This window comes from Drosophila santomea, chromosome 3L, assembly GCF_016746245.2.
Source record: "Drosophila santomea strain STO CAGO 1482 chromosome 3L, Prin_Dsan_1.1, whole genome shotgun sequence".
Classification (NCBI taxonomy): domain Eukaryota; kingdom Metazoa; phylum Arthropoda; class Insecta; order Diptera; family Drosophilidae; genus Drosophila; species Drosophila santomea.
Genome location: NC_053018.2, coordinates 24,799,429 through 24,827,231, shown reverse-complemented (window position 1 = coordinate 24,827,231; position 27,803 = coordinate 24,799,429). Strand labels below are relative to the sequence as shown.

General features: G+C 41.4%; 1 protein-coding gene across 1 annotated transcript in view; it reads right to left on the bottom strand.

Moving 5' to 3' along the window:
- Positions 1 to 278: 278 nt before the first annotated feature.
- Positions 279 to 27,803, bottom strand: part of LOC120450087 (aminopeptidase N) — a 277,790-nt gene continuing 250,265 nt past the window's right edge. The window contains 1 exon segment of the mRNA XM_039632880.2: positions 279 to 570. Coding sequence (XP_039488814.2) covers positions 303 to 570 — 268 coding nt within the window. The 3' untranslated portion in view covers positions 279 to 302.

The following is a 27,803-nucleotide window of genomic DNA, read 5'->3' as shown; positions in this document are numbered from 1 at the left end:
TGATGTATCGATAGTGAATTAACGAGTATATCGAGTATATCTATTTTAAATATTTTGTAACAACACACCCCGAAACTGTATGTAGAGTTTTTATAATTTTCTAATCTTAGGACCGGTGCACTATTGATCTAACGTAAAAGTTAAAAAAAAAATATATTAAATTTAATAAAATTATATACCTACCCTTTAGCGAATCAGTGTATAATTTTTTAGACCTTATGTAAAAAAAGAGAGATTTGGAAACGAAGTAATTTTAAACAAACTTTTATTTGCGAATATGTATACATATATCATACCTTTTATTATACCTTATAAGCTACATATGTACGTTTTGGGGTGTGAGACAAATATTGGTCAATCCACTCTTCTATTACGGGTATATTTTGTTTACTCCAATAAATTTCATCTTGTATATTTCGAAGTGATCTTTCTATAAGGTGTTGTGCACTGCCAAAATGTCCATAATGCTTATCGTAAAAAATTTTCACCATATCGTAACCTTCTTGTGTACAAAACATTTCCGTTGCAGATGAAATAAGCTTTCTCCAAATATTTGTGTTATTATAAAACCTTGAAAGAAATGTAATTTGCTTAATTAAAAATACGATTTACAAAATTGCTATATAAACAAGAGAGCGGTTTGGGCGGTTTGTGGGCGTTAGAGTGGGCGTGGCAAAAAGTTTTTTTGAAAATCGATAGAAATTTAAAAGTCCAATACAAAAATGAAAAAATATTAAAACATTTTTCAAAAGTGTGGGCGTGGCTGTTTTGGGCGGTTTGTGGGCGTTAGAGTGGGCGTGGCAACATGAATCGACAAACTTGCGCTGCTTCTATGTCTTGGGAGTCTGAATGCTTAATCTCAACTTTTATGCTTTTGTAGTTCCTGAGAACTAACAGCAGTCCACGCATCAGGTGACTGCTACTATATACATGAAGAAATTAAAATCTGCTGTTGTCCGATTTTTACGACTAATACCTAATTTAAAAGGCAGTACATTGGTTGATGGAAAGGTAAAGATAAAGTACAATTTTCAAAAATTGGGGCGAATGGGACGCTTTAGAAAGTAACTTCATCCACAAAAAATATTAAAATTAAAAAAGCGAAAAACCGCTGCTAATTTATCGGGAAACATACATATATAAGAAGTCTAGTTTCCTAAGCCCAAAAGACATAACCATAGAGAAACTGTATAGCCCTTTTACGTCGTCATAATAGTGCCCTTGTCCTGGATGGCCCGGGGGAGGGGCATCCGGTATTCAAGCACCAGAAGCTAAGCAGTCGCTTGATTGTAAAACGATCGGGCAATGTGTGTGCCAAATGGATTGTCGCGGGTAACGCAATTCGATCCATTTTCGTTAAGTTCGTTGTCATAATTTTTGACCAACTCAACTTCTCGAGTTAGCATCCTCTACAGATTTACCTACTCATTTCATCGTAGTTGTATTCATATTATATTTTTATTGATTATTATATTGTTGGCTAGTAAGCAAAAGCTACATTAGTTGACAATAATTTGTTTTCCAGAGAGTATCAAATTCACCACTGGGCAACGGAGCACACATCAGAAAACTTGCAGGCTATTTACGACTTCAAACGTTGCTCTGAGAGCTCTTGCCTTGGTGCAAGGATCCTGGGAATTACTAGACATAAAGTTGAAAAACGTAATACACATAAAAAAAAAATATTGTCTATAGATAAATGTATATATATAAGTTAACAGCTGAAAAGAGCACTCGATATATTTCACCCAGCAACTAAGTAGTTTTACATAAACAATACCCTAGCAACTAAGTAGCTTCACAAACAATGCTGACCCCAGCAAAATAAGTACAGCGCTCCGCGCTAAGAACGTCCAGAAGCGGTAATCGTACACTGCCTATCCGGAGTGTCGCGTTGCGGTGCATGGGAATTCTGAGTCGGCCTATCCAAGATCTAAAAGCTTATTTTTAGTGTATTTGCCAAAAGAGCATAAATGCCGAAATAAATGGCTAAAAAGAGAAGGAAGTCAAATTCAAAGAAGCCTCTACCAGCAGCAGAAGCAGCAACAACAGCAGCAGCAAAAGCAGCAACAGCAGTAGCAACAGCAGCAACAACAACAGTAGCAGCAACAACGACGACATCAGCTTTTCTGTTTATACAAACACACATATATATATAAATACATATACAATACATACACACGTACTATATATATTAAGAACTTTCAATCAAATCAAGCCCATCTATATAAAAAAAAAAAATTTTTCAAAATGATGTCAGAAAAGACTATTCAATTCCTTAAGAAGCAGTCCGAAATTATTTTGGAAATTAGAAATTTGGAAGTAAAACCAACATTAACAGATGTAGAAATTCTAAATTTAAATGAGCTTCAAAAATGTTTCATTGCTAATCATAGCAATTTGTTGAAGATCGGCGTTGTCGATCATGAATATTTTAACACGAAGCAGTATGATTTAATAATGATGGTGTTAGAAAAAATTAAAAATAACAAGAGAGAACGCTATAGTCGAGTTCCCCGACTATCTGATACCCGTTACTCAGCTAGTGGAAGTGCGAAGGAGAGTCTTCAACACTGACAGTTTTTGGCGGTTTGTGGGCGTTGGAGTGGGCGTGGAAAAAAAGTTTTTTTTGGCAAATTGATAGAAATTTACAAGACTAATACAAAAATGAAAAAATACCTAAACATTTTTCAAAAGTCTGTGCGTGGCAGCTTCGGGCGGTTTGTGGGCGTTAGAGTAGGCGTGGCAAAAGGGTTTTTTGCAAATCGATAGAAATTTACAATACCAATACAAAAATGAAAAAATATTAAATTATTTTTCAAAAGTGTGGGCCTGGCAGTTTTGGGCGGTTTGTGGGCGTTAGAGTGGGCGTGGCAACATGAATCGACAAACTTGCGCTGCGTCTATGTCTCTGGAGTCTGTATGCCTAATTCTCAACTTTCCTGAGATCTCGACGTTCATACGGACAGACAGACGGACAGACGGACGGACAGACGGACATGACCAGATCGACTCGGCTATTGATCCTGATCAAGAATATATATACTTTATATGGTCGGAAACGCTTCCTTCTGCCTGTTACATACTTTTCAACGAATCTAGTATACCCTTTTACTCTACCAGTAACGGGTATAAAAATGAAAAAATTAAGGGCGAGTCGGTAGAAAACACTGTCCCTAAATCAAACACTGTCCCTAAATCAATTGTACATAGTTTCTATGGGAGATTGTTTTGAATTCATGATTAATTTGAAGTTTTTTTGGATGGCATGATCTGTTCTATATTCTATTGGTAAAATGTTTGTTTGTTGGGGTTGAACGAAAAGCGCAAAGAGCGAGTCTAATAGCTGAGTAGTACATTGTTTTTAATTTGTTGAGGGCTGATTTGGGCGCTGTGCCATAAAGGTGGAGCCCGAAATCAATTTTTGACATTAATATTGCTTTTACTACATAAAGTATTGTATTTACATTGCATCTGAATTTGTTACTGGATAGGTGTTCAGACGAACATGAATATATAAAAGAATTTACATAAGAAATGTATGTATAGCTAGTGAAACGCTCAAGCAATGCCTTATCTAAAAATAAACAACGCCTGAGCGTTAGGATATAGATATCTGGGATAAACAACGAACTCCTGCGTGGGTTTCATCCCTTAAATAAAGATGCAAGCGATCACGTAGCATTTCCTTGAAGATAAGGGATATCTTGCAGTGGAAAATTCTTGCACTTGATACAGTTTTCCACATCTGGGGAACAGATGGCCACTGCGTTGGTCTAGTTAGAGATAAGATTAGAATATGTAAATTTCATGTTAGCTACCTAAGCTAGGACTTAGAAAATAAAGACTCAGTTTGAAATTATCAACTCACAAGTAAAGTCTTCTTATTTGGAACCTTTACATTTGGTCAATCGAGCCTTCGAAGAAATTGAACTTCGTAAAACTCTGCAGTTTCTCCCTATATGGTAAGGGACTCAGAGAAAGGCCAGCTCCTTTAAGCATTGATAAATTTATCTTGCAGCTAAAGGTAGCGAAAATAATTAACTCTTGTTTCCCCCTATATGGTAAGGGACAGAGTATAAAAAAAAGCAAAAAGTTACAAAAGAATCTTTTATGTTTTAAATTAAAACAAACACTTTATAGTGTTTTAATAACTAAAGGTTGTTGTGTTTACCATAAAAATTTGTGGTAAGGCGTTCTTGAGGCCATACATCAGCAACTGTGAAAATAAAAAGTGCATAAAAATAAAATGAATAAGTGCCAAATAAATGCCATAGAGCATTATAAATGAACAGCTCATTAATTGAGTGCAGTGTAAGTGCCATTAGAGCATTAGTGGAGAAAAAGAGTGCTAAATAAATGCCTCTTCACAGAGCTCATTCATACGAGGGAGGATCTTAGTCCTTCACTCAAATTTAATTATCTGAAGTCAGCATTAAAAGGAGAAGCCAGGAATATGGTGACTCATTTATTGCTTGGCTCTGGGGAGAATTACGAAGCCACTTGGGAGTTTTTGACCAAGCGGTTTGAAAATAAAAGGAAAATTTTCTCAGAGCACATGAATAGGCTAATCGATATGCCAGAAGAATTGGATGCAATTTTCGCTCACATATTTCTTCGGAAATTCAATAAAGAATCACTTAATTTATATGAAAGCCATGTTAAAAAGACAAAAGAAATACAGGCACTTTCTGATGTCATGGACTTTTTAGAGCAAAGGCTCAAAACCTGTAAAGAAAATGATTAATAATAACAAGAATAAAAATTATAGTGACAATTGTGCATATTGCAAACTACCAGGGCATTATTTAATTCAATGCCATAAATTTAAAATAATGAATCCAGCAGAACGGTCTGACTGGGTAAGAAAAAATGGGATTTGCCTAAGATGGGAAAGAAATGTATAAGCGAGCAGCTTTGTTCGACTTGTCGTAAACCTCACCACACTTTACTTCACTTTGCAGGTCATAATCCAGAAAAAGTGAATACGTGTAGAACAGGTCCAGCCTTGTTGGCCACGGCCTTGATTCAAGTAAAGTCGAGGTATGGAGGCTTTGAACAATTAAGAGCATTGATTGATAGTGGCTCTCAAAGCACAATCATTTCAGAAGAGTCTGCACAGATTTTAAAATTGAAAAAATTCCGGTTTCATACTGCAATAAGTGGAGTATCTTCCACAGGAACGTGCATCTCCAAGCACAAAGCGGTTATTTCGATAAGAAATTCTCCGAAAAATTTAGAAATTGAAGCACTTATTCTCCCAAAGCTTATGAAGGCACTTCCAGTCAACACAATTAATGTTGATCAGAAAAAATGGAAGAACTTTAAATTAGCAGACCGCGATTTTAATAAACCGGGTCGTATTGATCTAATCATTGGAGCAGACGTATATTCTCACATTTTGCAAAATGGAGTGAAAAAATAGACGGGCTCCTTGGACAAAAAACTGATTTCGGGTGGATAGTTTCTGGATGTAAAAAATCCAATGGTAAAGAAACCATTGTAGCTACAACAATAGAATTAAAAGATTTAGATCGCTATTGGGAAGTTGAAAAAGAGGAAAAAAATGATATCGAGTCTGAAATCTGTGAAAATAAATTTATTAAAACTACAAAAAAGGTTTCAGATGGGCGATACATGGTGTCAATTCCATTCAAGGAGGATGTCACCTTAGGAGATTCAAAGAAACAAGCCATAGCTCGTTACATGAATCTGGAGAAAAAACTACAAAGAAATGAAAAACTTAAGGTTGACTACACTAAATTCACGAAAGAATACATGGATTTAGAACACATGGTTGAGGTGAATAATGAAGGCAAATATTTCTTGCCGCACCAGGCTGTAATTAGAGATTCAAGCCTCTTGACCAAATTAAGAGTAGTTTTTTATGCTTCAGCAAAAACCACTAATAACAAAAGTTTGAACGACATAATGTGGGTTGGACCACGAGTTCAAAAGGATATTTTTGACATTATTGTTAAATGGAGGAAATGGGAAATTGTTGTTTCTGCGGACATTGAAAAAATGTACCGTCAGATTAAAATAAATGAAAATGACCAAAAATATCAATATATTTTATGGAGAAATTCTCCAGAAGAAAAAATTAAAAATTATAAACTAACAACAGTCACTTATGGTATGGCATCTGCACCATACTTAGCTACTAGGGTTCTGGTGGACATAGCAGATAAATGTCAAAATAAAAATTGTAAGTGAAATAATAAGAAACGATTTTTTTAAGAAGCGATTCTGTAGAAGACGCCAAAAATGTTGTCCAACTAGTTTCAAACGAATTACAAAATAATTCAGAAATAATACACTGGGTATAACAAGGTTCTTAGTCTTATTGAAAATGAGAGTGTTGAAACACTTGGACTTCAATGGAAACCACAAAAGGATTTATTTAAGTTTAAAGTAAGCTGTGGGTCATCCAAATTTACAAACAAAAGGAAAGTACTATCGATATTATCTAAAATATATGATCCCTTATGATGGTTGGCTGCCGTGACTATTTTAGGAAAGCTTTTCATTCAAAAACTTTGGATAAGCAAAAGTGAATGGGATCAGGAATTAGCAGCAGAAGATTCGAAATACTGGGAAGCATATAAGGAAAATATATTATATTTAGAAAATATTCGAATCCAAAGATGGATTAATTCTAGAAGTGGCATAAGTATTCAACTACATGGATTTGCTGATGCCTCAGAAAAAGCATATGCTGCAGTAGTGTATGCTAAAGTAGGAGATGCTGTAACTATAATAGATAGCAAACGTAGAGTCACTCCTGTAAAAAATAGAAAAACTATCCCTAAACTAGAACTGTGCGCCGCTCATTTGTTAAGTTTACTGATCCAAAGAATAAAAGAGTCATTAACCAGTAAGGTAGAAATATATGCTTGGAGTGATTCCACTATTACTTTAGCATGGATCAAGAATGGCCAGAGTAAGGTTAAATTTATCAGACGAAGAACGGAAGACATTAGGAAATTAAAAAATACTGAATGGAATCATGTGAAGTCAGAGGATAATCCAGCAGATTTAGCATCTAGGGGAATTGATTCAAAACAATTGACACACTGTGATCTTTGGTGGAAAGGTCCAAGATGGCTAGCTAACCCAAAAGAACTTTGGCCTCAGCAGCAATCTGTTGAAGAAACTGTACTGGTAAACACAATAATTAATGACGAAACAAATGATCCAATTGGTATAATGGATGAAGATGATAGAGAGCAATTAGAAGAAAATATGAAGAATTTGTTAGATAACCAGAACAACCTTGATAAACTAATTCAAAAACAAACATCTGTGGTTGATTCAACTTCTAATCTATTAAGGAGAACAACAGAAGATGTTAACTCAAATTTTAGAAGTATGCAAATAGGAATTGAGAACATGACAGAAGTTCTTAAAGAAAATTATTATGTTTATAAGGAATCAATAAAATTCTTTATGGTTACGAAACAGCTACACTCATTGATTGGAGAAGGCGAAAGAATTCAAGCAGGTATTAGAAGCCTGTTGATTGATATTAATCACGGTAGGCTAAATACAAATATTCTCAGGCCAAATCAGCTTAAAAAAGAAATTCCCAAAATTCAGCAGAGTCTTTCGGAGAACCTAGTAATTCCAGGAAAACGGTCAGGTACGGAACTTAAGGAGGTATATACACTGTTAACAGCCAGGGGTTTATTCATCGACGATAAATTGTTTAGCAGGCATCCATCCAAATTGTTCAGGCTTATTCCGGTGCCAATTCGAAATGAAGATCGGATAATAATGGTGCATACAACGTCCGAATATTTAATTTATAATTTTGAGATATTTTCCTATCACATAATGACGGAAGCCAGCTTAAATCAATGTCAGAAATGGCAACTAAATAAGAGAATATGCAAAGGAAGTTGGCCCTGGAATTCTGCCAATGATAATGCATGTGAGATTCAGCCTCAAAAGCCAAATAAAGCGGCGAACTGGATCTTTAAAACAGTAGTCGACTCTAAAAGTTACTGGGTAGAGTTAGAAAAGAAAAGTAGTTGGTTGTTTAAGGTTCCTGTGAATTCAAAAGTCCGTCTGCAATGTACGCCGGACACCGACGCCGCGACCAGCACGCCGAGTACCAGCCACGCAGTGCGTCCCCCGGAACACGAGGGAAATCCCAGGGAGCGTCGCGCGCCAATACTCCCCTGGTCGACGCGAACGCGGGTTCCGTAGTGGTAGACAAGGTGATAATATGGGGCCTATCCTTCGATGGCCCCTCCGACCCACTCACATTCGTTGAACACGTAGAAGAGCGGGCAGACACATACCGGATTGACCGGAAGAGCTTCTCGCACGCTTTTGGGGTGTTACTGACTGGCCGATCCGCACCAGCGGATTACAAGGAAAGTCCTAGACCGAAGACCGCCGGGAATTTCTAGAATTCTTTCTGTCACCCCGATACTACCAACGTCTGGAAGACGAAATCCGGACGCACTATCAGAGGAAACACGAGTCATTCAAGGAATACCTAGTCGATCTCCGACTAAAGATGAGACGCGCGGGACTTTCAGAGGAACAAGAGCTAGAACGCATATATGAAAATATGCTGCCGGAATATCAGATGTTTACAAGACGACAGGACTTCTGGACTTTGGCCGAGCTGACTCAATTCGTGGTAAATTTCGAAGTTGTGCTCAGCCGAGGAGGTCAAGCCATCCGAGGCTACTCTACTGGCCGAGCGGAGACAGAGAGTTCTTCGAGCAACCATATCCAACGGAATCGGGGAACTCACGGACATGCACCGTCCACCGCGGTACAGTCGCCACGACCTCGGACTACTACTACCGACGTCGCCAAGCCAGGAAACCCCAGTCAGGCGGGCCATAGACGCACCATCCTTCTGCCGGAACTGTGGACAGGCCGGGCACTTCGCGGCAGAGTGTCGAGATCCCAGGACATATTTTTGCTGAGCCCCGACGCAGGGAAACGGACAAGGGCCTCGAGTATCCGGAAATTACCCGAGGACCCCAACGAACGCCCAAGGAAACTGACGACCGCGATCCAACAGGATCACAACCGTATCTGCGCCCAGGTCACGGTCGAGGGACGACCCTTCACCGCTACCCTGGATACGGGGGCCTCGCATAGTTTCATCAGCGATCACATGGCGAAACGACTAGATAACGGGAACAATCTTCGAGCCATCCGATCCCGGGTCAAGCTGGCGGATGGGACAGGCCGAGAAGTAACGCGGAGTAACTGTCCAGCTGGGCGAAGCTCAGGTCAGCATCTCCGCTCTCATCATGACAGACATGACCGATCTCCTGCCTGGCATGGATTTCCTGTGTTACGGAACCGGGACCCTCCAATGCGGCGGGCTTCATACTCCAGCCACCCACTATCCCTATCCAGGGCCGAACAGACGGAAAGAGGACGCACAAGCGTACCCCGAACCCCACGGACAAGAAGCCGGGGCGCAGAATCTGGTCGCCGACGCGTTGTCACGCCAACCGCTGGCCATGGTACGCCAGGCACAGGTGCAGGACGACTCCTGTAAGTGAATTAACAAGAAGCTGCGGAAAATCCACCAGGAACCGACGAAGTATCCAGACTTTCGGGAAGAAAACGGACACTTGTACCGACGCACAGGTGCCATGACCACCCCACGGCTGGACACCTGGGCGTACGGAAAACGTGTACGCGGCCAGGATTGTTCCGAGAGGTAGCGCTCTACGTACGACGGTGCCGCAACTGCCAAAGGTATAAGGTAAGCCAAGAGAAGCCAGCCGGGAGAATGTTTACCCGACAGGTAGACGAGCCCGCGTATTCCAGGCTTTCTGCAAGTCTATGGGAATGGAATTATAGCACACCGCGCCCTACACGCCTCGACAGAATCCCACGGAACGGGACAACCGAACCGTGAAGACCATGATAGCGCAGTATCTTGGGGAAACGCCCCAGAACACGTGGGATCAGCTGTTACCAGAGATCTCGCTCGCGGTCAACAGTAGTGTATCGGACACAACCGGGTTAGCCCCGCCTTCCTTGTTTAAGGACGAGAGCCACGCTTGCCCAACGCGATCTACGCCGGGACGAGGTACAGCCCTGGTGCCCCCTGAGGAGAAGTGTCTGCAGCTCCACAACATTTTTCAAGTCTCCCGCGAATACGCCGAACAAGGTCGACACTATCATCTCAGGCGACGGGAATGCAGACCAGCACTGGGCTGAAGGATTCGCCGCGAAGCTAGCCGCAAAATACGACGGACCATATCGGGTTATAAAATTCCTCTCGCCGAACATAGTCACACTGCAGGACGGCGGGGTCGCCGACGTCGCACCACGGGCATTCATCACCTGAAGCCCAACCATCAGGACAGCGACGAAACCCAACCGGTGGAACAGGAAGAGGACGTCACAAGTGAGGACAAGGCTCCACGGCGCTGGATCCCTGGTCGAAGGTACCAGAGTGCCAAGGAGGCCACTTGATGCTGGGCGCGCTCAGCAAACGTCCCCACCCCCCCCTCGGGGGAAATGAACACTAACCTGGTTCCCCTTCAAGCCATGGACCGCCACATCGGACTCCTCCCGACAATCATCGCGTCAGCAAGGAGCTCACGGAACCATGGGCGCCCCGCGTCGCCACCGTTCGTCTCAACACTTGCCCTTTCATATAATATTTCTAGCCCACAGCGGCAGAGCCGAAACGACGCAACCAGCCGAACCACGATCGGCCGGCTAGCCACCTCGTGTCGGCCGAAGGCGACAACGCTTGTGCGGGCAGAGCGATCGGCGGCAGAGACGAGCTACTGGACGAAACGCTGCTTGCCGATCGAGTAGTTGAATTTTGATCGCCGAGCTGAACTCAACATTTTTGGCGACACCAGTTTCCACGAGGAACAGGACGAAGGACACCTCAGATCGGCAGCCATCATGGTTAGGCTAGCCGGCCCGGAGGAGTAAAAAAGGGGGTGAGCCGGCCTCTGGCCGACCCCCTGGTGGGGAAACCAGCGGGTGTGTGTGTAGGGAAACTAGTCGCGAATGAATTCTAGGAGTTAAACTAAAAATAAAGGACAGAGTGTGAATATAGGAGACCAAAATCGGACAATTTCAATCCTGCCTTTCCCCAACTCTCCTTTCCCCCCTCGAGCCCCGTTCGGGAGCGGCCCCGCGCATCGCAGCCGTTTTCCGGGCGAGACTTCGTTTTCCCTTGACGCCCGTTCGGGAGCGGCACCGCGCATCGCAGCCGTTTTCCGTACGATAAAAACCAAAAACGAATTATAATCCAAAAAACTCCCGAAACTAACAACAAGCGCAGATGTGTAGTAACAGCCACTGAACATAAAACATTAATCATCTCTAAAGTAGTTATTTATTGCAATGACCTTATATACATATATCGACACCATTCTACAAGAGTTAAAACCACAAAACCCTAACCCCAACTCTAACTCTGATAGCAACAACATCACCTTAGTTGAAACTGGGTTGATTATTATAACATTTGAGTCACACAAACTCCGATGCAAAAAACGCCTCTGCTACGGTCATCCAGCAAGTTTAGAAACTTGCGCAAATTTTTCAGAAATAAAACACGCGAACGACGGAGAAACATGCACAAATAAAAAAACTGCTTAAGTTGCAGAAACAATCCAGAACCTAACTATCAGTACAGCCCAATTGACTGCAAATGCCCTACTTTCATTAAAAATAAGGAATTATAAGCCATTAAAACCATAGAAAAAGTGAACCATAAAACGACACGGTTTCAAACAAAGAGACACCTATGCCAAAACACTTAAGAACAGCACGACCCGAACATAACCGAACATTCACACAAATAAACTCACAATCACAACCCAATCGCAACGTCAGAAATAGCACACCACATCAATAGCACAAAACACTTCTTCTAAGACACCAACAACTGGACCAGCCAAAACACCTCTAATATCAAACCAACCTCTCCAACACCATCACCACCACGGCTACGACAAACTAGAAGACATGGACACTGACCCCACACCTACCAGAAAACGATCTACGTCATACTCATCACAACGCAAAGAAGACCTAAAAATAAAAATCTCCCCAAAAATAAGTCTAATAACCTATCTACAAGCCTCAAAGCATCAAAAATAAAGGCCAATGCTCTGAACAAAATCAAGAACACTAACAACAGCGACAGCGAATCCATATAGAACCTTAAGCTCTACGCAAAACTTAAACCTAAATCATTTTCTCACAAATATCTCAAACTATAATCCAATGGAATTTGAAAGGATATGACAACAACTACAGCCAACTCCCTTTTCTCATAAAAAAATTCGCTCCTCACATAATTTCGCTCCAAGAAACTCACATACAATACATTAATAACATTCCTACCCCAATAAACTACAAACTATTAACAAATATAGCCACCAACGGATTTAGGGGCGTAGCACTACTAGAGCACAAGTCAATTCAGTACACTGTCCTCAACATCATAAGTGATATAGAAGCAATAGCCATAAATATACAATTTAAACTAAAATTCAACATATTTTTCACCTACATTTCTCCGACCAAAAACATTACTAACCATTACTAACCTACAAAATAACGGGAAATTTTAATAACGGGAGATTTTAATGGATGGCACCCACCCCCAACAGAAAATAAACGCAACTTATTCTTTTAAACAACAAATCCCCCACACACTTTGCAACACACAATACTTCGACCTCACACTCTGCTCTCCAATCCTAGCCCCACACGCCAAATGGAAAATACTAAAAGACCTTCATGGTAGAACCATTTCCTTATTATCACGACCCTTTTCCCAACAACCAATATCACCCATATCCGTACTACTATTCCTTATAGCTTTCAATAAACTATCTAACATCATATCCCTACCCAAAGAAATTAAATAAAATGCATACGCCGACTTCTTCCTTATAATACATTTCAATAAAAACACAAATATAAACTTCAGCTTAGACAACCTATTAAACGATATAGAAAATTCGAAATGCCAAATGCAAACACCTCCACATATGTAAAGAGCACCACTGTACTTGCAAGATTAGCTGCAAAAACATCAAAACATCTTCTACACTAACACACAACAAATAACCTTAAACCTCATAATTTCATATTCACTGACGGCTCAAAAATTAACTGCACAATAACATTCGCCATTATAACGGAAACAAACATGAAATACTGCATACTGCCTCCATATTCATCCGTCCTCACCTTCGATACAATTGCCATTCTAGAAGCAATCGAAATTATTAAAAACCGAAGAGGCAAATTTATTATCTGTTCCGACTCCCTATCAGCAATAGACTTAATTCAAAATACAAATAATAACAACTTTTACCCGAACAGAATACGATCACTAATAACGCAACATGCTCCTAAAACTAAAATAATGTGGATTCCTGGCCATTCAGGTATTAAAGGAAATGAACTAGCTGATCAAGCTGCAAAAATAAGCCACTTATCCTCACCCCAAACATAAATAACACAGACATAAAAACATCTTAAACCTGAACTTGCGACAAAAAGAATGAAAACATAATAAACTGCAGTCAATGGTACCAATCAATTAATACGAATCACACACCTGCAATTACCTTAAACAATCCCGACAAATTTGGACCATTGGGCTCGACCAAGTAAAAATAATACGAGTTCGACTAGGACACACAAACATAACCAACCAACACTACCTAAATCCAAATTCAATACCAATTTGCCCGTTTTGCCAAGGTGATATCTCAATAAGGCATATATTAAACTCATGCCCATCCCTCCTACAAACCTAGACCTTCTTAGCAAACCCAACCCAGATAACTTACAAAACTCTAGGATAAATGTACATAACAAACACAGCAATTATTTAGCCAATTAGCCATTAACTAAATTAAGATAAAAACACATTGTAAACCAACATAGCCATAGGCCCTGCAACCAGTGCTATACCATTTAAGTTATTTTATTTTTGTTAACTACTCTATCTATTATAATAAATAAATAAAATATTTGAAGGTCAGGATAGAAGGAATGTGAAACTGAAATCTAAGGGGAACAGACCCCGTGCAAGAAGCAAAGATCACAAAAATCCCGAACAAGCGCCACCGACTTATAGCATTTTTAATTATTTGAATATTTAAAAAGTTTACATATGTAACTATAAAGTAACCATTTCCTACATTGCACCCGCATGTAGACTGCTTGTTAAGCAGATCAGGATAATAGAGTTTATGCAGCAGTGATAAGTGTCCGATTGGGATAAATTGCTTTGTAGGTTTAGCAGTTTAGTTTTAATTAATATTTAAGAGAAAAAAATGATATAGGGCAAATAATATTCTGCAACCATTCTTCTTTCCCATTCGCGCTTTAAGGCTGTTTTTCTCTCTGTACATGAAGCGCTTCAATGCGGGATGCAACAGAGAGTATGTTAACATTAATATAAACACAGCTACCCAATATATATAACTTTTAAACACCTACTACTTCTGGCGTTTCTTAGCTCTAATTTGTTCAACTATTAATGCGTTTCTTATAAAAGTTTGAGACCCAAATTTTTGAAAAAATTTACAAATAAAAGAAAAACAGAAAAAAACACATATATAAATTATGTTTTAGGTGTAGCCCTAGGTTATCCCGCGCCGCAGTCCAAGGGGAAAGGGGTTGAGTAGTTCAGCGGCGATGCAATCGGCTGCTCTGCTAGGGCTGTATGTGCTGGAGATCTTCTCCTCCGGGGATGACGTAATCGTCAACGTAGTCGTCTCCTCAGCTAGGTAGGGGTGGTTCGCTGGCCTTTGCTCAGCGCCGTTCCTGATTGTGATCAGTTTACGATGAGAGAACTTTCTCCGTTATTACCTGCCCTTAAGGCTAGATAACCAATTCAACAAATGCAGCTTTAGCTGGAGTAGGATTTATGAGCCACTGCTCTTTATTGTTATACAAATCAAACTGAAAACTTATTCTATTTTACAAAAGCTATTCGCGGTCGGCAAGCCGACCGCTCGTCCAGCAAAGTGCTGACACTAGCAAAAACAGCATATCTCCCCATACCGGGAAGACCAATGAGAACCAGACACGGCCCCTACAGAGTTTATGCTGAATTTGCATATAAAATATAGGGTAACAGCCCCGAACTTATATCGACTTAAATCTACTCAATAACAGTGTTAACTACTCCCCCCTCAGGAATATGCCCGTCCTCGGTCATCTGAAACTTGGCAACGACTTGTTGTATTTCAATCGCATCTCGTCTCCTCCTCAGCACCAGAGTGAGCAGGATAGAGCAGCTAATGAAGACGCTGATTCCCACGCCGACCGCAAACCAAATGTCTGTAGTTCCAGCCGATACCACCTCCTCCTTAAGGCCTTGGATAACCTCCAAGTTTTCGTTGTTGATCCTTTGGAGAAGCGGCTTAGCCTGGGATCGTGGCCGATGATGTTTAGCAATGGGGATGCAGCCATGCCCGGTACTTTCCTTATGGCTTCACGTCGGTTGGCATATTTGGTGCCGTTGATGAAAGCCACTCGCTCGAACATAATTAGATGTGAGCCGTTGGTATCTATTTCGGGGCCATCGTCGGTGCTGACTTTAGCTATGCACTCGTTGGTTATTATTACGCCGTCATCTACCAATGTGATTAGGCTAAGATGGCTGGGCTGCGTTTTGCATAATGCAGTGATCCCCGCATGCAGACCTCGAGCGCAGGTATCATGGGTAGCCAGCTTGCAGTACGAAGCGTTAGTTGCAAAATGGTGTGTTGGTGGGATACCGGGAAAATGGTGACCTTTTTACAAGTGGCTTTAATGATGGGGTATGTAATTATCACATGGATAACACTGTCGGACTGAAGGACTTTAATGTTAGATGCCTCTATTAGGCTTATTACGGGGATTTCTGTAGGGTGATCAATTAATACAGACTTCAAATCGTTATGGTTAAGAATGGCCGCGTTAATGATATTGGCTTTAGCCAGTGTGACGGTAAGCATTACATTTTGGATTTCGGTAAATAATATTCTGTTTCTTGCCAAGAGTACCTCGTACAAGTGAGGAGTGTCAACCATATTATCTTTTTTCCTAGAATGATTTTATTAACTGCTTCTGTTAGTTCGTTAATTTTTTCCTGGGTCTGTGTATTAATGACCACCTGTCTATTGTTTGATTCTATTAATCGAGATTCGGACATTTTTAACATTTCAAAATCGGCGGCATCTGGGTGCCCGCTATTACTTTCAGGGCTGTGCCTAGAAAGTTTAGGCTTCTGGCAATCCTATGATGTACTTTCAATACGGACAGTAAACTTCTGAGATGGTCGGTATCGACGTCTAGTAATTTTCGCATATGCGACTCTGGAATAGCTCGGACAACCTACTAGTCTCTTCTATCATCATTTCGAATTCGCACAGGTTAGTAGAATGCCTAAGCCAGTTTCTCTTCTCCCACACCAGTGCAACACCATCTGTTATGGGGATGTAATTAGCATGAGAGTAATTGGTAATCCTAGCGTTAACTATAGTTAACGTAATTAATATGATTCCTGCGATCCTGTAAGAAAGCGGAAGGTTGAATCGAATGTGCATCTAATAAAAGGATAAGTACGCTTAAATACAAGGTGCATGAATAAAGGTATAAAAATTGTGGAAGATGTAAATTCGAGAGGGATTTTTCTCTAAGGTTGTCCTAATGGACCACCCTCCCTCTAATGAGGACAGACGTTCCCATGTCTGCTTCTACACGCTCTTCTGTGTAGAGTGCGGTTAGCTTATTCCCTAGCCTTTTGTTGTTTTTGAGGTAAACCTTTTCACCTACCTCAAAAATTCGGTTTTGCCTAGTAGGGTTACACCTATCTAGGTTAGCCTGTTGCGCTTTTATGATACTGGTTTTTATTGCCAGTCTCTGAGCGTCGTTGGCAGAATGCAAGGCGTCTTTAGGCTGCAAATTTGTGACTGAGTGTAACGTTTTGTTATACTCTACCGTGGCTCTCATGATGAGCTCGACGGTGTCGTCAACTTTTTTGTCAATTTTAATGCACCTAGCTATTTCCGTTAGGGTGCTGTGGAATCGCTCCACTTGCCCGTTGGAGCTGCTATGTAAAGGGGGTGCATTAACAATGTCAATGTCATCCCTCTAATGAGGACAGACGTTCCCATGTCTGCTTCTACACGCTCTTCTGTGTAGAGTGCGGTTAGCTTATTCCCTAGCCTTTTGTTGTTTTTGAGGTAAACCTTTTCACCTACCTCAAAAATTCGGTTTTGCCTAGTAGGGTTACACCTATCTAGGTTAGCCTGTTGCGCTTTTATGATACTGATTTTTATTGCCAGTCTCTGAGCGTCGTTGGCAGAATGCAAGGCGTCTTTAGGCTGCAAATTTGTGACTGAGTGTAACGTTTTGTTATACTCTACCGTGGCTCTCATGATGAGCTCGACGGTGTCGTCAACTTTTTTGTCAATTTTAATGCACCTAGCTATTTCCGTTAGGGTGCTGTGGAATCGCTCCACTTGCCCGTTGGAGCTGCTATGTAAAGGGGGTGCATTAACGATGTCAATGTCATATTGGTTTTTCAATAACGAAGTTATGGTCTCCGAATTGAAAGATGCCTCGTTATCGCAGTATATTGTTTTGGTATTTGGGAAAAAATGTACCAATTGTAGTATGGGGCTGCGTACGTCGATAATGGCCCTAGAGGCTAATGGCTGTACTATGGCGAACTTTGAGAACCTATCCACACAGGTTAAAAATAATTTTTTATCCGTGGAATAGATGTCCATATGTAGCATTTCACCCGCATATGAGGGAATTGGGGTGACACCCAATTCTTGCTTCTTGGGGTGCCTGTTGTACTTAGCCTTGGTGCATGTTCTACAATTTATAACCACCTCATTGGCAAGTTTTGACATATTTGGAAATAGTAGTCCTGAAGGACTTGCTTAACATTTTCCTGGGCAGCCCTGTGGGCGCGGTTGTGCTCGCATGTAATAATTTCCTTCTGCTCGTTAGCATCAGTAATGTCATTTACGAAGTTTTTGCAATGTCAAAACTTGGTTGCTGGGAATTCCGTAACCAAGGCATGCTGGATGCATGCTAGTGTGGGGAGGTTGCAGTAAATAGCGTTAACAACACTTACGTTTACAACCTCTTTAATCGATAGAAGCAGTGAGTCTTTTTTATCAAAGTTGATAATGTGTCGGTTTTTGTTACCGAAAACAATAAAATGTCGTCGTGAGGGCTGGGCTGCTTCTTCCAGGATTATTTGATTCCTGTAGCAGTTCAAGGGTTTATCGGTAGTTTCGATCGTGTAGGTCAGTGACAGTTCACTGTGCACTGTGGATGCGTCAGAGTGGGGTTCACTTTCCAAAGCATTAACTTTCTGACGGGACAAAGCGTCGGCCACAAAATTTTCCTTTCCAGGTTTATAGAACACTTTGGCGTTGTGTTCTTCGATGAATGCTTTCCATCGTTTTATTTTAGCGTTTGTATTCCGCTCGGACACGGTGAATGTGAGAGGCTGATGGTCCGTAAAAATTCGGATCTCTCTAGTGCCATATAGGTAATTTTGCAATTTCTCAATAGCCCATACAATTGGTAGTAGCTCCCTTTCGTTTGTTGCGTAATTAACCTCGCAGTATTTTAATGTGCGAGATATCATTGTTATTGGTCTGCCCTTTTGGGATAGTACCGCACCGATACCGTTTGCTGAGGCATCGGTAGTCAAATCGAAAGGGATTTTAAAGTCTGGGTATGTAAGTATAACATCTTCAGATGACAGAATGTCTCGAAGGCGCTCGAACGCTCTGCGTTGGGTATCGTTAAATTCAATAGCGACCTTTTTTGACATGTGTTTACTGACAGTGCCATTCTCTCCCTTGAGTATGGAGGTAAGTGGTCTAGCTATAGAAGCGAAGTCTTTGACGAAACTTCTGTAGTAGCTGGCCAACCCAAGAAAGACCTGAGGCTGAACAAAGTTTTTGGTTCGGTGTACTCTTGTATGGTTTTAACCTTTTCCGGATCTGTTTTTGCTCCGTTTGCTGTGACGATAAAACCTAAAAATTCAACACTTTCTTTGAAGAATTTGGTTTTTTCTGAGGCCACTCTCATGTTGGCTTGACACAGGCATTTAAGAACTGTGGCAATGTGTATGACGTGGTCTGCCTCATTTTCGGAGAAGATTATCACATCGTCTACATAGACGTAACAGATTTTTCCGATTTGTTCGCGGAGCACGTCGTCATTCGCCCTTTGGAAGATGCTTCCTGCATTCTTTAGTCCAAAGGGTAGACGGCAAAATTCATACTTTCCTCCATTTATGGAGAAGGCAGTTTTTTCGCGGTTTTTTTCAGCCAGATAAATCTGGTTTTAAGTCTAGGGTAGTAAAAAATTTTGCCTTTCCTAAGTTCGCTAGAATCATAGGAATACTTGGCATAGGGTACCGGTCGGCAATGGTTCGTTCATTCAGTTTCCTGAAATCGATCACCAGCCGTTTTTTTTTGTTGCCGTCGGCATCGGTCCCTTTTTTGTCAACAACCCATGTTGGGCTGTTGAATGGCGACCTAGAAGGCCGAATAATGCCATCCTTTAACAGCTGTTTGATTTCTGTGTTAACAAAATCCGCTGCTCCCATGGGATAAGGATATAGCTTGGAGTATACGGGTTCGTTAGTCTCCGTACGAATTGTAGCAATGATCGAGGTGTTAAATGGAAGCGCCTCGTTAGAGTGCGAAAACACTTGTTTCCTCTTAAGGATCATTTTTTTAAATTCAGTTTTCACTGAATCTGTGACTTCAATGTCATCAATGTTTGTGAAGTTCACAGTTTCACAGTTGTGGAACTGTAGCTTTTCAGATACGTTTCCGTACCTTATTGCGCCGTTGCGTAGGTCTAATACCGCTCTGGCCTGCGTTGGCAAGTCGAAACCTATTATGGCATCAAATGTACCAATGGTATCAAGCAAAAAGAATGGGGCCGTTAGGCGAAATATGTGCATTAGGCACTTTTTTTTTCACTTTACTGGAGCCATGAATGGAACTCACAGTGAATGGGGAGTCGACAAGTGTTGTGTTTTTCAGCTCCTTTAGGGGCTTTACATAACATTTTGCCGCTCCAGTATCTATGAGTATTCTTAAAACTCTCCCCGCCAGCCTTCTTTCAATGAAAGGCAAGCGGGACCTTCCTCTAAAAAATTAATGAGGTCATTGGACTCCAATGGGTCACTGTCGTCTTCGATTGCATTAAGAGCGGCTGCAGCCGCGTTTTCATAATCCTCATCTTCCCCCGCGTTAGCGTCTTGTTCAATCTTGAAAACCCTCTGGGGCCTTTGACCAGACATTCTCTCAGAAGAGTTTTGTCTTTTAGGGGCATGTTTATCGCTTCCCTTTCTAAAGTTAGTGGAATGCCTAAACTTTGAAGACGATGGATCTATGTCCATTGGCTCTGGGGATTGAATCTGTTTGGGTAGATCGGATACCCAGTTCTCTTGTTTGCGCCATGAATCGGTATTTTGATTCTTGTTTGGCTTTTTGAAAAAATTAGGGTTTTTTTCTGGGCCGCGGTCGGCACCAAAATTTTTGGCTTGTTTTTCAGGCGCGCGGTGTTGGCTCTTGTGGAAGTCAGTATTTTGAGTTCTCTGCTCCAACGCCTTGGCGTATGTGGCCGCGAACATACTTCGTTCGATACTGGCCTCTGCTTCTCTTGCTAATGCCAGTGCTGCTGGCAGGTCTTTGGGCTGTGCTGGAAATACAACAGCCCTAAGGGATTTTTTTAGACCCGATATAAATACGTGTAGGGCATCAGCCCTTACCTCTGTATTAAGCAAGGTGGCTCTTTCATCGTCATATGTCATGACAATTTTGTTAGTGACGAGGGTCAATTTTCGTTCGACCTCATCGTAGTACTGCATTAGGGTTTGGTCACCCTGACGGACCGACTCAAGACCCTGTCGTAAAAGTCGCAAGGATGTCTTGTCTGCATAGGAGCAGTCTAGTCTAGCCAAAATGGCGTTAAAATTAAGCACTGTGTTATATGAAACTAGCAGCGCGCACGCTGGCCCTTTAATTTTGTTTCTAATTATAGTAACAGCTTGGAAGTGTCCGCTACTGTCTGGATAATCTTTGAACAATTCAAAAGCATCGGTGGCCGATTGCCTCCATGCCACGTATTCATCCTGTATACCAGTAAAATCTGGAATTGACTTCACAATGTGTAAAGGTGTATCACACGGTGTTGCTCCCGGTTTTACAGCTACCCTCTGGTAGGTTTCTACCTCCGGCGCTTCTACACGCAAATTTTTTAGCTGTTGATTAACGGCATTTAATTGCTCTGTAAATTCGGCTTTAAGCCTCTGTTCTTGATTATACAACGCGGCCTGAACTAACGCTTCAACTTGGGACGCGTTCATGGTGTATGTGTTTTTCTCTGCCTGTGCTAGTTGCAATCTGCGGGTCTCTCGGACAAGCTCTTCCTCACTATCACTTTCTAATTCGCGTTTATTTTCCCCATATGGGCCTGGAAAACTCATCAAGCCCTTAACTGGTTAACACTGAACACAAGTTGTAGAGAGGCCAAATATTCTAATTCGACAGAAATTAATTTGGATATGGTATATTTATATTAATAACCGGGTGCTTGGTGTCTGAAAATGTGCATTTAGAGACGGCTGATATAAATTTGCCTTTATTTGTGAGTCACATTTACAGTCACACTTTATTTGAATTTTATACGTTAAAACTTCGTAAATAAATTTTATTGAAAATATTTATTTTGAGACGGCTGATATTAATTTGCCTTTATCTTTAAATCATATTTAAAATCGCACTTTATCAAATAAAAAAATTGTTATATTAAAATTTTTGGTAAATAATTTGTAAGGATTTTTGTTTATTTTTTCCCTGTGTACTTGAAGCTGTATTAAATATGATCAGCCCACTTACATTTTTGGGGGTCGTGAATTCTTATTCAGTTGGGTGCCAATTATGTTTTAGGTGTAGCCCTAGGTTATCCCGCGCCGCAGTCCAAGGGGAAAGGGGTTGAGTAGTTCAGCGGCGATGCAATCGGCTGCTCTGCTAGGGCTGTATGTGCTGGAGATCTTCTCCTCCGGGGATGACGTAATCGTCAACGTAGTCGTCTCCTCAGCTAGGTAGGGGTGGTTCGCTGGCCTTTGCTCAGCGCCGTTCCTGATTCAGTTTACGATGGGAGAACTTTCTCCGTTATTACCTGCCCTTAAGGCTAGATAACCAATTCAACAAATGCAGCTTTAGCTGGAGTAGGATTTATGAGCCACTGCTCTTTATTGTTATAACGGGTGTTTTTTTTAGAGGTATAGAACTTTAAATTGCAATAAAACAACGATGGATTATTCGATTGACATGAATTTTATTGACATGAAAGATAATCTTGTGGCATTACATTTTAAATATGATTTCTGGCATATGACCGCCACGGCTGGCTCGGATGTAGTCCAATCTGGACGTCCAATTTGCAATGACTTTTTCCAACATATTTGGCCGTATATCGGCAATAACACGGCGAATGTTGTCTTCCAAATGGTTTAGCGTTTGTGGCTTATCCGCATAGACCAATGACTTTACATAGCCCCACAAAAAGTAGTCTAGCGGTGTTAAATCACATAATCTTGGAGGCCAATTCACAGGTCCAAAACGTGAAATTAGGCGGTCACCAAACGTGTCTTTCAATAAATCGATTGTGGCACGAGCTGTGTGACACGTTGCGCCGTCTTGTTGGAACCACAGCTCCTGGACATTATGGTCGTTCAATTCAGGAATGAAAAAGTTAGTAATCATGGCTCTATACCGATCACCATTGACTGTAACGTTCTGGCCATCATCGTTTTTGAAGAAGTACGGACCAATGATTCCACCAGCCCATACAGCGCACCAAACAGTCAGTTTTTCTGGATGTAACGGTGTTTCGACATACACTTGAGGATTAGCTTCACTCCAAATGCGGCAGTTTTGTTTGTTGACGTAGCCATTCAACCAGAAGTGCGCTTCATCGCTAAACAAAATTCGCTTATGAAAATCGGGAACAACAGCAATCTCGTTTTGGGCCCATTCGACGAATCTACGCCTTGCTTGATGATCGTTTGGTTTCAATTCTTGCACGAGTTGGATTTTGTAAGCACGCAAACCAAGATCCTTCCGCAAAATCTTCCATAAAGTGGATGGACACAGATCCAATTCCTGTGCTCGATGGCGGATGGACTCATTCGGGTCTTCCTCAATGCTACGCTCTACAGCAGCAATAGCTTCTTCTGTACGCACCGTACGGCGTCTCTGGGGATGCGAGTTATCAATAAGAGTAAACGCGGTGCGAAAACGGTCCATGGTTAATCGAATTAACTGCTCTGATGGACGATTTTGTCGACGATAAAATGGACGTAGTGCGCGATACGTATTCCGCACAGAACCATTATTTTCGAAATAAAATTGCACTATTCGCCATCTTGAACAGTAATGCCAACTTAAAGTTCTATACCTCTAAAAAAAACACCCGTTACAAATCAAACTGAAAACTTATTCTATTTTACAAAAGCTATTCGCGGTCGGCAAGCCGACCGCTCGTCCAGCAAAGTGCTGACACTAGCAAAAACAGCATATCTCCCCATACCGGGAAGACCAATGAGAACCAGACACGGCCCCTACAGAGTTTATGCTGAATTTGCATATAAAATATAGGGTAACAGCCCCGAACTTATATCGACTTAAATCTACTCATTAACAGTGTTAACTAATATAAAACCCAGACCCTCCCTCACCCGAACTCAAGTCCGCCAAAATTGAAATGCCCTCCAAGTAGAAAAATAATTATTGTTTAAAAAAAAAAAAAGATTTTTAGAAATTATACAATTATACAGAAATTAAATCAACTTTACATTTAGGGCCCCACAATCAAAAATCGTTTATCTTTAGTTGAAAATAGTACGTTTAGTATTAAAACTTATTGTAATCCGTTCTTTAAAAATCTATGAACCTGTTCCGATGCGTCGTCAGGGGTTTATGTTGTGTAAAGTGTTGCATATTAGTAGGGGTCACCATTTATGTCAACTGGTCTTTGGTGGGCATGGTAGGGTGAGCGTCGACAGCTGCTGTCGTAAGAAGTGCTATGTCCTTGTTTGTTCTTAGTTCGATAGTCCCATAGCCCCTTTTTTTTGTCGAGATCCATCATAGCCCGCGATTTAAATAAGTGATTAATACGTGCCGTACGAGTATCCGCGATTTTAATTATTCCCTCCGTTAATCTTCCGAAAAATGGTAGCTGGAACCATTTTATGTGATGCCCGATTTTGTCTTGGTGACAGATAGATCCGGCAAGGCCAGATCTAAAATAAAAAATTTTTTTCAAATCGTCACTAACAGATGTTCGAACCCAAGATCTCCACAAGTTCATTAAATAAAATAGGTGTTTAAAGCAAAAATTGCGATCTAAAAATCCAAATGTTTTATAAAATCATGCTGCTGAAAAAGTATTAGCCATTTGGTTCTTTCGCCACTACTGAATCCGAACACTTTTTGTTGTATTATTATTATTATATTAAATTGCACTATTGACTGCTGGAAGAAGTTTTAGTTTTAACGCCGCGTCATAATTAATTCATTTAATGCTGTAAAAATTTATTTTGTTGTTATACCCGTTACTCGTAGAGTAAAAGGGTATACTAGATTTGTTGAAAAGTATGTAACAGGCAGATGATAAAGGAATCTGCTGGCCTGAAGTGCAACAATAACAACAACAGTTTTTATCGCCTACAGAATAAAGGTTTGAAGACTGACAATTGTTACTTTGCCTCTTCTCTTCGCTGTTTGACCTCGCCGAAGCTTATTTTGATCGGCTTAAGGTGATTGCCAGTGAAGTTATTGTGGATAAAATTGGTTTACTCAATTTGATTGATTTAGATTTTCTCTTGCATCTGATTGACCAAATTAAAACTGCATATGGACGGCATCAAGACTCGCTAGAAGCTCTCGATTTTAATGAAATCGGCAGCCAACGCCGAGATGAATTTGATGAAATGGCTTTACATCTTGAGTTCTGTTTGAGTTTTCAACAGCGTAGAGATGAACAAGCTAACAGCCTAAATGGCGTCACAACAAATTTACAGTTTACGTCATGGCTAAACGTTCCTGTGTTCCAGAGCTTAAGTTGCTTTCGTTCGCTTTTTATAAAATTATGGACAAAGACCCCGAGTTATCCAACGTTGAAGAGCTACGGCCAACTATCCAGTGACTTTAGATTTACTTAATAAACGGTATTTTAATAGCCGTCTTGTTTTCCAAGGAAATACTTAGCATCAAGAACGTAGATTCGTCGTCGGTGCAAAAACTACGGAAGTTTTCGGAAAAGGCCAACTCACACACGCGCTTTGGATGCTGCTGCAAAGATTGGATGTTGGTACACAAACTGGCTGGGAGTACACTACGTCTATGGAAAAATACCCTAAGCAAAGAAATTCTATGGATTTTTGGCATGTGCATTTGTCATTAGATTGCAAGTCCTCAAATTTAGGATAGTACTAACAAGAGCGAAAACTAGGGCAGCATTTTTCGTGCAGGTATTTCTTGCTGCATCATTGTGTTTTGTAAGAGGATAGTACAACGACTAAGCTTCGCGTTCTGTTTGAAGGATCGGCTGTTGGAAGATCGGATGGATCTCTTAATACGGCGCTCCTAGCAGGACCTGTCATACAACCTAAGCTATTCGTCATTTTAATGAATTTTCGTTCATATGCAAAATGTATCGGTGTGTCCGTATAATAGCTCTAGATAATTATTAGCAATGCATCTTATGGACTTTCCTAAGGAGGAATTAAGTGTGTTTAAGTTGGACACATTCAATTATAGAACCAAGACAACTTCCTTCTCGTTAGTGAGGGCAATGCACCAGCTTGCTCAAGAAGAAGGCTTTACTTATCCCATTGGATCGGCTGCTTTGCCAGAGGGTTTTGTGAGGCGTTGAAGTTCCGCACAAATGCGGATGGTGATCGCATAAGGAGGCCCTACGTAAAGCCGTTGCCAGTTACGCAACAAGGCAAAGCGTAGTAACGGCAGTGCGAAGCCCGGAGAAAGAGAGTTTGGAGACTCTGGGTTGGAGAAAGAGAGTTTGGAGACTCTAGAGAGAGTGTGTAGAGAGAGTGTAGACTCCGGACTTACTGAAAAGAGAGTTTGGAGAGTCAGCAGGTTCAATGGCAAATAACGGTACAAATCGAACTTTGGACCGGGCCAACGGTAAAATCGTGGACTTTGGATCCGGAGACTGGAGACCAAAGGGATGAACCGTTAGAAGCGGCCTATATAAACAGGCCGAACGCTGGAAGCGGGACAGACAGTCGAGAAGAACAAGTGTACGAGTCAACAACGTTAGAACAAAGTCAGCAGAGGATCTACAGCCGTGGTAGTCAACAAGAAGCAAGATCGCTACGACAAGACGTTCGGGACGAGAAGGTCTCCGCATTGAGACGCAGGTAGCTAAGGGGCAGTACGACGAAGCACGAGTAGCCCAGAAGCGCCCAACAGGCGAAGCCAAACTAAGGAGGGCACAGGATAAGCGGCAGGGATTGTGGTGTAGACCCGGAGAACTCTGTAGGAGACCGCGAACTTGAACCAGGCGATCGCCTAGGTGTGTCCGTGCGATCCAAACAGGCGTGATACCGGCGCCACCAGTCCGAACCAGACGTGGGGTTGACGTGTTGCTGTTCCACAGGCGTTTGCCTTGGGGATCACAGCCGTTAGCTGCCGTGAGTCTGCGTAAGACAACAACTCTCAGCCCAAGCGACGAGCGCCCAACAACGAAGGTCCGCGCCACTCAGGATGACAGGAACGGCGAGACAGCGGAACGAGGCCGGTGGACAATCCATCCAGCACAAAGGCCGGATAATCAGATTTCTTTGTAAGTCCAAACACAAATAAAGATCCAAGAACGAAACTGCAAGTGTTATTACCTGTAACCGGGTGATCACGTTATTCTATAAATTTGGTGGGACAAACGCACAAACTCTACTGAGCTAGCCGCACGTATTCCGTAGCGAGCAGACAAAACAAAACAGTTCGTTACAGTTTTTACGTAGATGATTTAATTTCAGTTTGCAACCCAATTTCTGTGGTTATAAACAAAATGCAACAGACTTCAAAGATTTTGTCCTTTCCCAGCAATTTTTGAATGGTAACCGTTTAACCTTCCCCAGATTAGGTCCCAAAGGGTAGAAATTCATGGATTCTGTAATCCCAACATGGAAGCGTACGTAGCTTCCGTTTACATTGTTTCTATGTCCGTGGAGGCCACTAGTCATCTACTGTGCTCGAATTCTATAGTAGCTCCCTTTAAAACATTAACGGTGCCGAAACTCGAGTTTTCAGGAGCTTTTGTTGACTGAACTTATGAATTCCGTAGGGCAGATTGCAAGCATCGTTTAAAAATATTTCTGCTAGAGTGAATCATCAGTGGCCTTGTCTTGGATCAGGGACGAACCTTTTAACTTTGATATTCGTCGCCTACCTGCTGATATTTTTTCCAGAGGTGCAACTCCTAATAAAGTAATGCAATCTAAGCTTTGGTTTTATGGTCCGCCATTCCTTTCACAAGTTTCAAAATACTGGCGGGCATCTTATGTTATTACACGACCACTAATTGAGCTCCGAAAGAGCGTGCTACTAAGTAATTCCATATCTGGATACTACAATCAATTTATTAATGCAAGCTTTCGGAGCTTCCATGAACGACAGTTGCACGAGCTGGTAAATTTACGTTTGCAGTTCTGGCCTATTGGTGGTTTAAAAATTGCCTCAAGAGTTGTGTGCAAA